The sequence below is a fragment of the Rousettus aegyptiacus genome, unplaced genomic scaffold (assembly GCF_014176215.1).
Source record: "Rousettus aegyptiacus isolate mRouAeg1 unplaced genomic scaffold, mRouAeg1.p scaffold_m13_p_3, whole genome shotgun sequence".
Classification (NCBI taxonomy): domain Eukaryota; kingdom Metazoa; phylum Chordata; class Mammalia; order Chiroptera; family Pteropodidae; genus Rousettus; species Rousettus aegyptiacus.
Genome location: NW_023416306.1, coordinates 30275929 through 30288599, shown reverse-complemented (window position 1 = coordinate 30288599; position 12671 = coordinate 30275929). Strand labels below are relative to the sequence as shown.

Here is a 12671-nt window from a genome sequence, read left to right as displayed (position 1 = left end):
CACCCAATATGGCCCCCATACTACCAGAGGGATCAGAGAAGAAGTGGAGGAAGGAAAAACAAAAAACATAAAATAAGAGAATTTTGTGAACAAGCATTAGGGCTCAAGGAGTTGGAGTATGAGCGGTAGGTGTGATGTGTGGATGTTCAGGGACTCAAGGCAGTGGCAGGTCTCTGGAGGCAGTCAAGTCTGAGGTCCTGGCTCTTACTTGCAGAGGCTCTATATCCACTTTGCCCACTTTCACTCTAGGACGTATTTTTCTTCCTAAGCCCTGGGGCTTCAGGTCAGACACTCACCACTACTCTTGGCTTTCAGGTCAGTAATGGACGAGATGAAACCTGAGTCTCTATTGGACCCAATAAGCAATTGCTTCACCACGAAGTCCAAAATGCCCTTCAGAATACCTGAGGAGGTGCCCAATGGCAACTATGGCTTGATCATCAATGGCTACAGTCTGGTGGGCAACACAGAGCTATAACTCTGTTCTCTTCTTCCAAAGAACTTTTTAACTGAGGTTTAGGCCACTGCAGGGAAATTTCAGGACCCATCAGTTACCCTATTTCCCCTCCCTTCAGGGGTGCCCTTGCCTGACACATGCCTTTCCCGAGCCTTCTCTAGGCAGAAATAATGAGGAATGAGACACCAAGGACATATTCCTTTATTTAAATTATTCACTACTGACTGGTCTGTCACTTAGGGGAAGGAGGAAAGTGAGCAGAACCAGGTTCTCCAAAAAGTCACTTGACCTTGTAACCCAATCAGTTGATTTAACCCAGTGTGAGATCCTGATAGGTTTCACTCTGGAGGCTGGAGTAGATGTGAGGATCCCTAGAATTGACTTAGGGGCTTGGCTTCCCTTGGGGGTGGAGCACCTTGGAGCAGCTATGCCTGACCTCTGGAGTACAGGAGAGTACAGGGCCTACGAAGGCTCTGACCTGAGAACCTTTTTGGGCAACCTGAAATGTGTGTGTGTCCCGGTGCTGCAGGCCTACGCTCTAGAAGGGAACCTGGAGTTGGAACTGCTGCGAATAGCATGCATGTGCAAAGGGGTGATCTTCTGCCGGATGACACCCCTTCAGAAGGCCCAAGTGGTAGAGCTGGTGAAGAGGTACAAGAATGTGGTGACACTGGCCATCGGGGATGGGGCCAATGACGTCAGCATGATCAAAGGCATGTGAGGGGTGGGGGCAGTAGCCCCAAGGCATGGGCTTGCCCTTTCCTTCCTCCATGGGCAAAACTGATCTGGGTGGCACTGTGTTGCAGGTTCACACCCCTGCACATCATATATATTGTACATTTATACTGTTTTGCAGCTTTATTCATGCTCCTGTACACCTGCCTGCATTCCCATGTATTCACACATGCATACATCTGCCATATCCACAAGCACGCACTAGAATTTAGATTCATGCACTTAGCACTCATATGTATACATGGCTCCCACAAGAACCTATGCATATATTCACAGAATAGGCTGTGTCACTACCACGCCATCTTTCTGAGATGATATCAAAACTCACAGAAAGGACCCCTGGGCAGGAGTCATGGTCTCTTCCTTTTTTGAAGGCTGTAGACCTGAGGAAAGTTAGGCCGAAGACAGGGCTGCCCAACCAGGGAATTAGCTGTGAAGACCAATGCAGGGATCTTTTCCTCCCTCAGGCAATGTTCCCAAGAGCTTGCCCTGACTCCCCTGGCTAAAGGAGAATAGCAGACTTACTGATGCTTGGCACCAATAGAAACAAATGACTGAAACTGGTTTTAATTTCACCCGAATGTTGTTAGACTTCAGCAGCTCGTGTTTCTGTGAGATGTGGACAACATCTAGAGGTTGTCTAGCCCAGCCTCTCTCTCTCCGTACAGGAAACACTAGCAGATATTCCAGCCTCAGCTTCGAAACTAGGAAGTGTTCTTTCTCTCTTCCCCAGTTTCTAAAACTCTGGTTTTTAGGGCCCTAGAGGTTTTTATTATTCCATTAAGCAATGCAATAGATGTATATTAGAAGATCAGTGAATTTGGCCTATACTACAGATATACTAATTAAAAGTTTTAGGAGCTCTAGTCTTATCTATCAAGTATAATCCTTGTTTTAGCCAGAAAAAGTCACGTTAGGCCTCCTAAAAAACTTGCTTCTCACAAAGTATATACATCACTTATTCCTCCCAACAGTTGGATTTGGCTCCTTAGATAAACTAGTAATTAAAATATAGAGTTCGATTGAGATCTATCCTGCCTTTTAATTGATTTAAGTGGCTTCAAAAGATATCAAGAAATGTTTACCTCAGCATCTGGGCAGTAGGAAAAAGCCCAGATGGCTGTAGTAGGTACAAAGACCATCCAAGATAGCTTTCTAGAACTAACCATGTCAGACCTTGAACAGCAGCATCCAAAACAAAGTGCAGATGAAAGAGCTGTTTTTTGACTTGTGAGGGAGGGGCAATTCACCAAGGAGAAAAGGCTCCACTAAGTGCCATTTTGAACTGAGCCTAACAGTGTTTTCCAAATGTAAGTAAGGGTTTTGTACAACATGATCTCGGCTTTCCTTTTATACTTCCCAGGCTGGGAGTCCAGCAAACAAGCTCTGTGGCTGAGAAGTTTCTGGGGTTTCTTTTGCAGCTGCCAACATTGGGGTCGGCATCAGCGGCCAGGAGGGAATGCAGGCCATGCTCAGCAGCGACTTTGCCTTCTCCCAGTTCCACTATCTTCAGCGTCTGCTCTTGGTCCATGGTCGCTGGTCCTATAATCGCATGTGCAAGTTTCTCACCTACTTCTTTTACAAAAATTTTGCCTTTACCCTGGTGCACTTCTGGTATTCCTTCTACAACGGGTTCTCTGCAAAGGTAGGAGGTCAGGCGGCATTTCCCACTGTGGTCAACTGGGTCTTGTCACCCCCCACCCCACCACCACCACCACCACCACTTCAGCCAGCTCAGACTCTTTCTCTCCTCTAGAGACCAGTGCTGCCATCTACCTGTAAAGCTCCTCACCCATGCTTATCCCATCTCCTAACCCTACACTTAACTTTAGATTTCCAAACCCCAGTTTTTCTAGCCTGGCTCTAATTTGGCCTTGACTCTTACCTTCAGAACTCTCTCATAAGATGTTTTCACCTTTTCCCTGACATCGAGACTTAGAGTTTCCAAACATATGTAATGAGAGGAAATTCCTGGGTCTGGGAATTGTTTGTTTTTATTTTTGTTTTTTTTTAGCATCCAAAGTAGTCTTTATGGAACTGGCTAAGTAAGCCTCAAGGAGCCTCTGGGTCTTGCTAGACAGGCTAGTTATTTATGGTGTTCAGCTATAGTCACACTTGGAAACACAGCTTCCTTTAACTTTCCCTTTCCTACCCGAGCACACACTATTGTTGCTTTAATGAATTAATTCCACATTTTAAATATGAAATCTTTCCCACAGTAATGGGAGGGGCGACACCTGGATTTTGATGTTCCACAAGGAGTCCCTTTTTCTCTGAGAAGTTTTTAAAAGTCTCTCAAAGATTCCCCTCGGGAACGGTTTTCTTGGGAGATCGTTACTACTCTGTTGCCTTGGGCTCCAGGGGAAACAGACCGACCAGTCAACAGTTAACGGACAGTAGTAGACTTGTATACCCGCAGTATCTAACAAAACCAGTCTTGGGTGTGTGTGTGTGTGTGTGTGTGTGTGTGTGTGTGTGTGTGTGTGTGTGTTTTGCTGCTGGCCACTGTGGCTAGTAAGGAAAGGAACCCTCTCTAGACCCCAAGGTGGAACACCTAGCTGCATTAGGGTCATGAGGTCTGTTCTGCTTGCCAGCGTTAGAAAGTGTCCAGTGTTATAGAAGCTATTGAATGCCGTAAAGCAGGTAAAGAAAAAAGCCCAGAGATTTACATGCCTGGGAATGCAGGGATATAGCTAGCATTCCATAGCAACCACTATAGGTTCTTTCTGCAGGTCATGGTAGCATTGTTCCAAATCAACCTGGTAAGGTTGACCACAAACAAACTTGATGTAGCCTGCCCCAGCCTGGTAGCCAGAGTTCTAAATAGCGTAGGACCAAAATGAGACAGAGGTCAGCCTTCTCAGTTGGATTTCAAATCCTGCTCTAGGTTAGTGTAGTAGTGGGTAGGTTGAGGGCAAAGGGAGCTCTCTTGGACCTGGAGGTGGAGCTGGGACTTTGGAGAAGAGAGGAATCTAAGATATCTCCTTGGTATTCTTCCAGGCAGTTTATGACACCTGGTTTATCACTTTCTACAACCTGGTCTACACCTCCCTCCCTGTCCTGGGCTTGAGTCTATTTGACCAGGTAAGAACAGCAGCAAGCCTCTTAGGCAAGGCTGAAGCCTCTGGGCCCTTGAAGAGTATTCTCAAGAGTAAGAAGGACAACAAGAGCTGAGCTGTAGTCTACGGTCATGCCGCCCTGAATGTGCCCGATCTCCTCTGATCTCGGCCGTTAAGCAGGGTCGGGCCTGGTTAGTACTTAGATGGGAGACTACTTAAAAATACCAGGTGCTGTAGGCATTAAAAATAATAATAATAATATAACAAAATAAATAAATAAAAGCATAAAGTCAAGTGTGAATGGAATAATTTCTAGAGCAAGGAAGGAAGCTCATCATCTGGAGCGGTATCACGGGATAAAGTAAAGAATCCTTCTCCACAGAGAATAATCAGTTTTAGAAATCCATGTTTTCCTGCATCAGTTTTCTCTTTGTAAAGAGGAACATGGAAATAGTGCTGTACAGTAAATTTAGTGTGTTTCAGGGAGTCAGCCTAGGGAACATACCTGTCCCTGTCAGAAATTTCCTGGGCATTGAGGGTCCTGGTGCCCTACCTCTCCCTCCTCTTCTACCCCAACCTCCAGTCATGGGCACATGGACTAGAGAAGGAGCCTCCAAAGAGGAATAAAGTAGCTGAAAGAGGACATCATGGAATCATGGTTTCTGGTCTCCATCAGAGTAGGAAGAAAATTCTTCATGAAGTAGCTTCCAGACTCAGAGCAGCAAGAGGAATGAGTTGTATCACTCAACAGCCCTAACCAGCTCCAGTGGTCTAATTCTAGGGATGCACAACCTCTCAAAACAATCCCCAAGCTTTGTTATCCAGAGTTTCAGACATAGGAGATGAAGATGATCCAATGTCATCCACATAGAGAATCCTCTTACTTGAGTTCACCAGTAGATATGGAAATGGGAGGCACATCATAGAATGTGGATACCTCCAAGGGACTCACTAATCCCCATTAGCTTCCCCCTCTCTTTCCACTGGCTCTTGACACAAAGAATATTCAGCTAAAGGTATATTCAACTAAAACTGGGGACTTATGTCCCAACTGTGTCCCCTACCCCAAGGTCCAGTCCTCTCTTCTAAATACTCCCAATCCTAATTGCCCCCTTTCTTAAGTCTGAACTTGAACTGCCTCCAGTTCCTTCCCACCAGCGTGACCTTCTCCTGGCTTTCTTCCACTACCCAGATCCTTGCCTAGAGAGTAGGACTTCAGGAAGGGTCTGTGTTCACTGCTCTGTTATTTTGTTTCACTCCCTAAGTAATCACTGAGGAAGCTCCTAGGCAGCCTGGCAGCAGACTCGGTGAGGGGAGAAGCCTCTACTCTGATGGAGATGGGACTTTCCTGAGCCTTTTTTCTTACCTTCCGGTGCTTCCAGGATGTGAATGAAACATGGAGCCTACATTTCCCAGAGCTGTATGAGCCAGGCCAGCACAACCTCTATTTCAACAAGAAGGAATTTGTGAAGTGTTTTATGCATGGGATCTACAGTTCCTTCGTGCTGTTCTTTGTCCCCATGGGGACTGTTTTCAACTCAGTATACAGCGATGGGAAGGAAATCGACTACCAGTCCTTCTCCCTGATAGTGCAGACCTCCTTGCTTTGTGTAGTCACAATGCAGGTGTGGCCAGTGGTGGTGGGAGTTAAGGGGATTGGGTGGGGAGACTGTCCTGGAAGAGAGGGAGGGAAGGAAGGATCCTCCATTACAGAATTGGAGAAGGGAGGTGGCTGATAAGTCCCAGGTTATAGAGTATTGCATATAAGAGTGTGGTTTTCAGATTGCCCTGAAGACAACCTACTGGACGACGATAAGCCACTTCTTCACCTGGGGTAGCCTGGGTTTCTACTTTTGCATCTTATTCTTCCTGTACAGTGATGGCTTGTGCCTAATTTTCCCCAACGTCTTCCAATTCCTAGGTAAGGCTCTGCCCAGTGGGTGGCATAGGGATGGGGAATATGAATCAAGTATATTTGTTTAATAAATGTGTGCAGAATAGCTATTACTATGTGCACAGCTCTGTGGATATAGATATGAGTAAGGCATGGTCTCTGCCCTAAAAGGACTCAAACTCAAGCAGGGGAAATATTGTACCTTATAGAGGTTCTAGGATATTTTCACATTTTTTAATCCAATTTGATCTTTACAAGCATCCTCTGAGGTAGACAGGGCAAGAATTATTAGCACCATTTTAGAGACTGGAGGTTTTTAATTTTAAATGACTCAAATTTAGGTCCCCTGGTTCCTAGTCCAATATTCTTTCCATTGTCGCATACTACCTTGTTGTCTTCCAGTTTAATTTCCCTACCTCTCATATCTACTATGAGGAGGACAAAATACAGAAAGAGTAGATACGTAGATGTAGCTGGTTCCCACTTGTTGTCAAGCCACTCATTTTTCCCCTCCAAAGTCCTGTATCCCATTTTCGTGTCCAGGCCAATGCCCTGGGATTCCTATAACCTACCCCCACTTCTCATGCCTTGCCCAACCTTTAGCAGGAGACAAAGTCATGCAAATTCACAGTGACTTTCGCTGTATAAAGGACCTCACTGCAATTTTTTTGCATTTATATTATTTCTCAGGAGACTAAACTGTCTCCAAATCAATAACTTCCTTCTTTGGACTGAAGAGTATCTAAGTTCTGCCTGACAGCCCCCTTTCTCTAGGCTCTGGCTCAGCCTTTCCCCCTCCTGGCTCATTGTTTACAGGTGTGGCAAGGAACACTCTGAAACAGCCACAGATGTGGCTGAGTGTTGCCCTCAGCGTGGTGCTCTGTGTTTTGCCTCCCGTTGTGTACCAGTTCCTCAAATCACTATTCTGGCCCTTCACTGTGGACAAGGTGAGCAGAACAGGGAATCTGCCCAAATGTGATCAGATTCGTGACCCCTTTCGCCTTTGCCTCTAAATAAAAACCCTGTCCCCCATGCTCTGGCTGTAGGTTATTGACAGAATTCATCGCATGAAACAATCACTGCCACCCCCAGTCCAGATTAAACCGAAATGTTCGAGCTCTCGACGTTCTGCCTACGCATTCTCCCACAAACAGGGCTTTGGGCCCCTCATCACTTCTGGCAAGTTTATGAAGTCCAAGCTTCCCAAGGAGGACGACTATTCTTTTAAAAAGTAGAGGCCTTTAGGGAAACCCCAAAGAAGTCACTCATTGCTTTTCCTCGCTTGTATTCACCTAACTTAGTAGGGAGGACTTAGAGTCCCTGGCAGAGCAGAATAAACCTGCCCTTCCACTCACTCCAGGGACACAGCCTTTTCATCCCCTAGAATGCTGTGGCCAGATAAGGCAAGGAAAGGTAAAGAAAGAGCTCCAGATATCCTTCAGAGTTACAGCATTTCCAGAAAAAAACATTGTCAGACCTTCTTTCTACCAACTCTTCTAAATTTTAATCTAGACAAACAAATGTGGAAGTAGTGGGTGAACAGGAGCAGTGTGGGGAAGGGAAGAGAAAATAGGACCTAAAAATCTTGCTCTGGCCCCTGTTTCCCATACCCAGAGCAACCACAAACCTTGCCAGAGCCCCATACAAACATGGTTCCACTCAGGCACCATTCTCAGGTTTATCTGGGGGATTCAGGGTGTCTTTTGCTGGCCCCGGGTAGCAGAAGGAGGAGACAGCTGTGAAAAGTTGGTCATAAGAAGCCGAAGGAAAGTTTCTGGACCAAAAAAAAAAAAAAAAAAAGTGATTCCTGCCTTCAGGACAGCTCAAGAATTTGCTTTCTTCCTCTCTTTGATGCCTGTGACCCAAGAACTGACAATTTTCCAGGTCTTAGAACTGGGAGAGGGAGACTGAATGGGATTTTTAAAAATCTTTTCTTGAGGGGACATAGCCATAATTGGTGAACATTTGTCTTCATTCCACAAAGTTATTTTGAGAAAAAATTGTATGTACTTGGGAAATTGTTTCTAAGAAGTTTATGGAGTAATAAATTGCTTATTTTGGAGTGGAGAAATGTGTATGGTCTGTTGGGGCCCCAGCAACAATAACATGGTCCAAGCAATATCCTCAACCCACAGACTGCCCACCCTCCCCCTTCAAATTAAACCAGTATTTCCCTTACCCCCTTTTCTCTTTTTTTTTTTTAAGTTCTATGTGACTTTTCTGCTGCTAAGCTCTATCTTGACTTCGCTATACTACATCTTTTAACCATATAGCTCTAGCCTCTTTACACACTTCAAATATTGGTTCTCAAAGTTCAGTGCTAGGTTCTCATCTTTCTCTGTATACTTTCTCTGAGTGACTTCGTCAAAACTCATGTCTTCATTTACCAACAATAAAGAGATTTTCAATTCTCACTCTGCTAGATCTCTTTTGAAATCCAGATCCATTTATTAAACTGACTCTGAGACCCTTCACTTAGTTGAATAGCAGGAAACTCACACTCAACCCACCAACATGCATTTATCATTTTTCTTCAAAATTTCATCCCAGGATGCCACCACCATTATTCCCATCAACAAAGGCAGACTGGTAGGAATCATCCTAAAGCCTTTCTCTAGTCTGATTTCTAATAAGTCATCAAATAATATAAATTCCGTATCTTTATTACGTCATTTTCAGTTCCCTCCATTATTTCTACTATTGTCCTTTTTCAGACTTCAATCATCTCTCACATGGATAAAATTCCCCAAACTCATCTTCCTGGTTTTCTCCTATTCAAGGCATAACCAATCCTACTTCCAGAGTCATCTGCCTGAAAGGCAAATTTAATTGTGTCAGGCCCAGTTTTGCATCCTTTAAGGGCTTCTCATGCCTCTGGCTCAAGTTAAAATTTGGACATTTAATTATTGGGCCCTCTCTAGCCTTGTCTTTCACTACTCCCCCTTCTTCATTCACGCCAATCATGCTATTTCTGGTCTTCGTGTCATTAAACATGCTGTTCTCATATCCCAAAATACTTTCCCTCACCCCTTTCTTCATCTAGCAAACTCCTAGTCATCCTTCAAAACTCAGAATAGTTGGAACTGGATAGAGGTGATGATTGAACAACATTATGAATGTACTAAGGCCTATGAATTATATACTTTAAAATGCTTAATTTTATGTTATGCAAATTTTACCTTGATTTTTTAAATAAAGCTCAGATTAGGCAATTTATCCTCAAAGATCCTCCCCTAATTCCTCAAAGTGACTTATACACCTGTGACTTATATACTTACTTATTCAATTGCTCCCCTGTGCATACCTCTGTTAGTGACACTTAGAGCATTTTAATCACTGATTTACTTGTCTATTCACAGCATATAAAGGGCTTTTAATAAATGTCTGTCGAATTAACAAATGAAATGAAAGAATTGGAATCTGCTCCTCTGCCTATTTCTCTTGTTTCTCCAAATTGCACCACCACCCAACAAATATCTTGAACCAGATTCTGGAAGTCTTTTGGGACTCCTCCCTTCTGTTCCTCTAATATAATCCATTTTGTTACCAAATTCCATTTACTCTATCTTAGAAATGTCTTTAAATCTTTCCCTTCCTTTTCATCCCCAGGCCCATTGCTTTCGTCATTTCTTGCCAAGGTTATGGCAACATCCTCCTCTCTGGCTTCCCTGAACCTTTCTGCTTCTTTTTAATCCACTATTCACACCACAGAGAATGATCTTTCAAAAGTACAAATCATATCATGTCATGCATGTCATGTGCCAGTTTAAAATCCTTTAATAACTCTCATCAGAGAAATGCATATAAAAACTATAATGAGATATCACCTCACAGCTGTCAGAATGGCGATCATCAATAAATCAAAGAACAACAAGTGTTGACAAGGATGTGAAGAAAAGGAACTCTCATATACTGTTGGTGTGATTGCAAATTGCTACAGCCACTATGAAAAACAGTCTGGAGGTTTCTCACAAAATTAAAAATGGATATACCTTTTGACCCAGCAATTGCACTTCTGGGTATTTATCTAAAGAAACCAAAACAATAATTCGTAAAGATCTATGCACCCCTATGTTCATGGCAGCACAATTTACAACAACTAAGATATGGAAGCAACCTAAATGCCTATCAGTAGATGATTGGATAAAGAAATATGGTTCATATATGCAATGGAATATTACTCAGCCATTAAGAAAATGAAATCCTACCATTTACAATGACATGGATGGACCTAGAGGTTATGCTGAGTGAAATAAGTCAGAGAAAGATAAATACCGTATGATTTACTTATATGTGGAATCTCAGAAACAAAAAGAACAAACTAATCAAAAACAGACTCACAAATATAGAAGACAATCTGAGGACGGCCAGAGAGAAGAGGGGTTGGGGGACTGGGAAAATGGGGTGAAGGGTTAAAGAAGTACAAATTAGTAGTTGATAGATGGTCATGGAGATAGGGAGCACAGCATAGGGAATGTGGTTAGCATTAATGTAATGACTAGGTGGAGAGCCAGAGAAGAGAAAGAGCAATTGGGGGATTGTCTTATAAACTATATAAATGTCTAACCAATGTACTGAATACTTGAAACTAATATTTAAATTTAAAAAGTCCTTTAATGGTTCATTATAGCTTTCCTACCTTAGTGCCGCCTACCTCTCCAGCTTCATCACCACTTTCTGATGTATGTACCCTCACTTCTGCCAAACCAAGCTTATCCACAATTCCTCAAAGGTTCCATTATCTTCAGAAGACTTTATGCGGTGGCTCTTTCTGTTCTCTCGTTTTAGAATACTCCTTCCTCCTTTGCCTAGCTAATGTCTACCTACTCTTCACTATCAGCTTTAGTAGCTTACTCTGGGAGACTTCACTGACATCCAAATTCCTGATCTTGAGTTGGCTGCCTCTTCCTTGCACATTTATTTTCAGTTCCCAAAAGTCAAATGTATTATTACTCATACAACTGTTTTAATTGTTGTTTACTTCTCTGTCTTCTCTGTTAAGCCATGATAATCTGTGTCCTTGAGGACAAGAACTTTATTTCATTTTTGTATTCCTATTACCCAGCAGATGACTAGCACTTAGATTATTAATGTGTTTCAATAACTGATTAAATGAATGAAATCTACTACTACCTTTTGTTTGTCCTGAACTTGCCTCTTACCTCTTGTCCTTTCTAAATGAATCCTATTCTTTGGTACCTAGTTTCCAGTTATACTCTTTTCATGAAACATGGTCACTTATGGTCACCCATCTAAGGCATTTGTAAAAATGTAATTTGGAACAATAATATCCACCAAAACCCCTGAACGATCAGCATTCTCTTCCAGTGGTTTATATGCATCTTGGAAGATTTGAGTGCCATTCTCTGCTGAGGATCCAAGACAGCAGATGCCACATTCCAAAGTGAAATGTGAGATGGCCATGCAAGACTTGCAAAAAAGGGAGTGTGAAAAACAAGTTTTCAACTCAATTACCTCACCCACCCTGAGAAAAGGGCCAGAAAATCAGACATTGGAAAGGGATCTTTAGAATTGTCAGTGGGCTTCGAGTTCCTCCCCTCCCCCTACACAGTTCAGTTCAAGTTGAGAGGGTTTTAAGGAAATTGCTTGGAGAGATCGATATGATTAATGTGTTTGGGGGACACAGAACTCATAGTTGACTCATAACTAGAAAATGGAAAAAGTGAGAGAACAACTATCTCTGTTCTCTGGCAGAGCAAGACAAAGCGGCTGTGGTGAGATTGGCCTGTATTCCCATTGTTTTTGCAGGGCAAGGGATGCATGGGTGCTACTCATGGATCAGATATGGGCCATGTAAGAGATCTAGTAGGGTTTCTTTATCTTGTCAGAAATACCATCTAAAAGGTTGAGGAAACCTCAGCAGAAGGAAACATGAGCTACACTATCAAATACCTACAGATTTCTAATTAGATAGAAGGTTGCCTGAGAGTGGATTGATTGCCTGAGAAGGGGCATGAGGTAAATTTTCTAGATCTTGATTTTGAGGTGTTTACATGGGTGTATATATTTGTCAAAACATAGCACACTGTATATTTAAAATCTTCATTTTATTGTATGTAAATTATACCTCAATAAAGTTGATTTTTCAAATGCCTAGAGATTTGTAAAGGAGTCGTAAGTGACCTGCTAGAAGAGCTAAATTCACCTAAAGTGACTGGGTGTAGGAGAAATATCTCCACCAACAGGGAAAGGATCTCTGAAAAACCTGCAACAGGGCTTCTTGAGAAAGAGTCAACTTTAGCTACCTGCCAAGCACTACAATTGGTTTGTAACTATTAGTTGAATAGAAACCTCCCTCATCTCTTCTCCTTCCACCCTGCTCAAACACTGGAGAAAGAGGGCTAGCAAGCTGGGAATGGGCAAAGAGAAAAGTGGGAAAAATAAACCTACTAAGCCCCACCCTCATTTCCCACTGAACATGGCCACCTATAATAGGGCCAAGCTGAGAAATGGGAAAAGCCTTAATTTTAAGGTTTGAAGTTTAAAATTTGTTTCATTAGTCTGC

General features: G+C 42.9%; 1 protein-coding gene and 1 pseudogene across 1 annotated transcript in view; both read left to right on the top strand.

Moving 5' to 3' along the window:
- The window catches only part of LOC107502839 (phospholipid-transporting ATPase FetA), a 93714-nt gene extending 85446 nt beyond the window's left edge, over positions 1-8268 (top strand). The window contains exons 23-30 of the mRNA XM_016130450.2: positions 316-457; positions 987-1170; positions 2614-2837; positions 4193-4276; positions 5634-5876; positions 6034-6172; positions 6962-7092; positions 7192-8268. Coding sequence (XP_015985936.2) covers positions 316-457; positions 987-1170; positions 2614-2837; positions 4193-4276; positions 5634-5876; positions 6034-6172; positions 6962-7092; positions 7192-7380 — 1336 coding nt within the window. The 3' untranslated portion in view covers positions 7381-8268. The remainder of the gene's footprint in view (positions 1-315; positions 458-986; positions 1171-2613; positions 2838-4192; positions 4277-5633; positions 5877-6033; positions 6173-6961; positions 7093-7191) is intronic.
- On the top strand, positions 4373-4491 carry LOC118600989 (annotated as a pseudogene).
- Positions 8269-12671: the final 4403 nt, after the last annotated feature.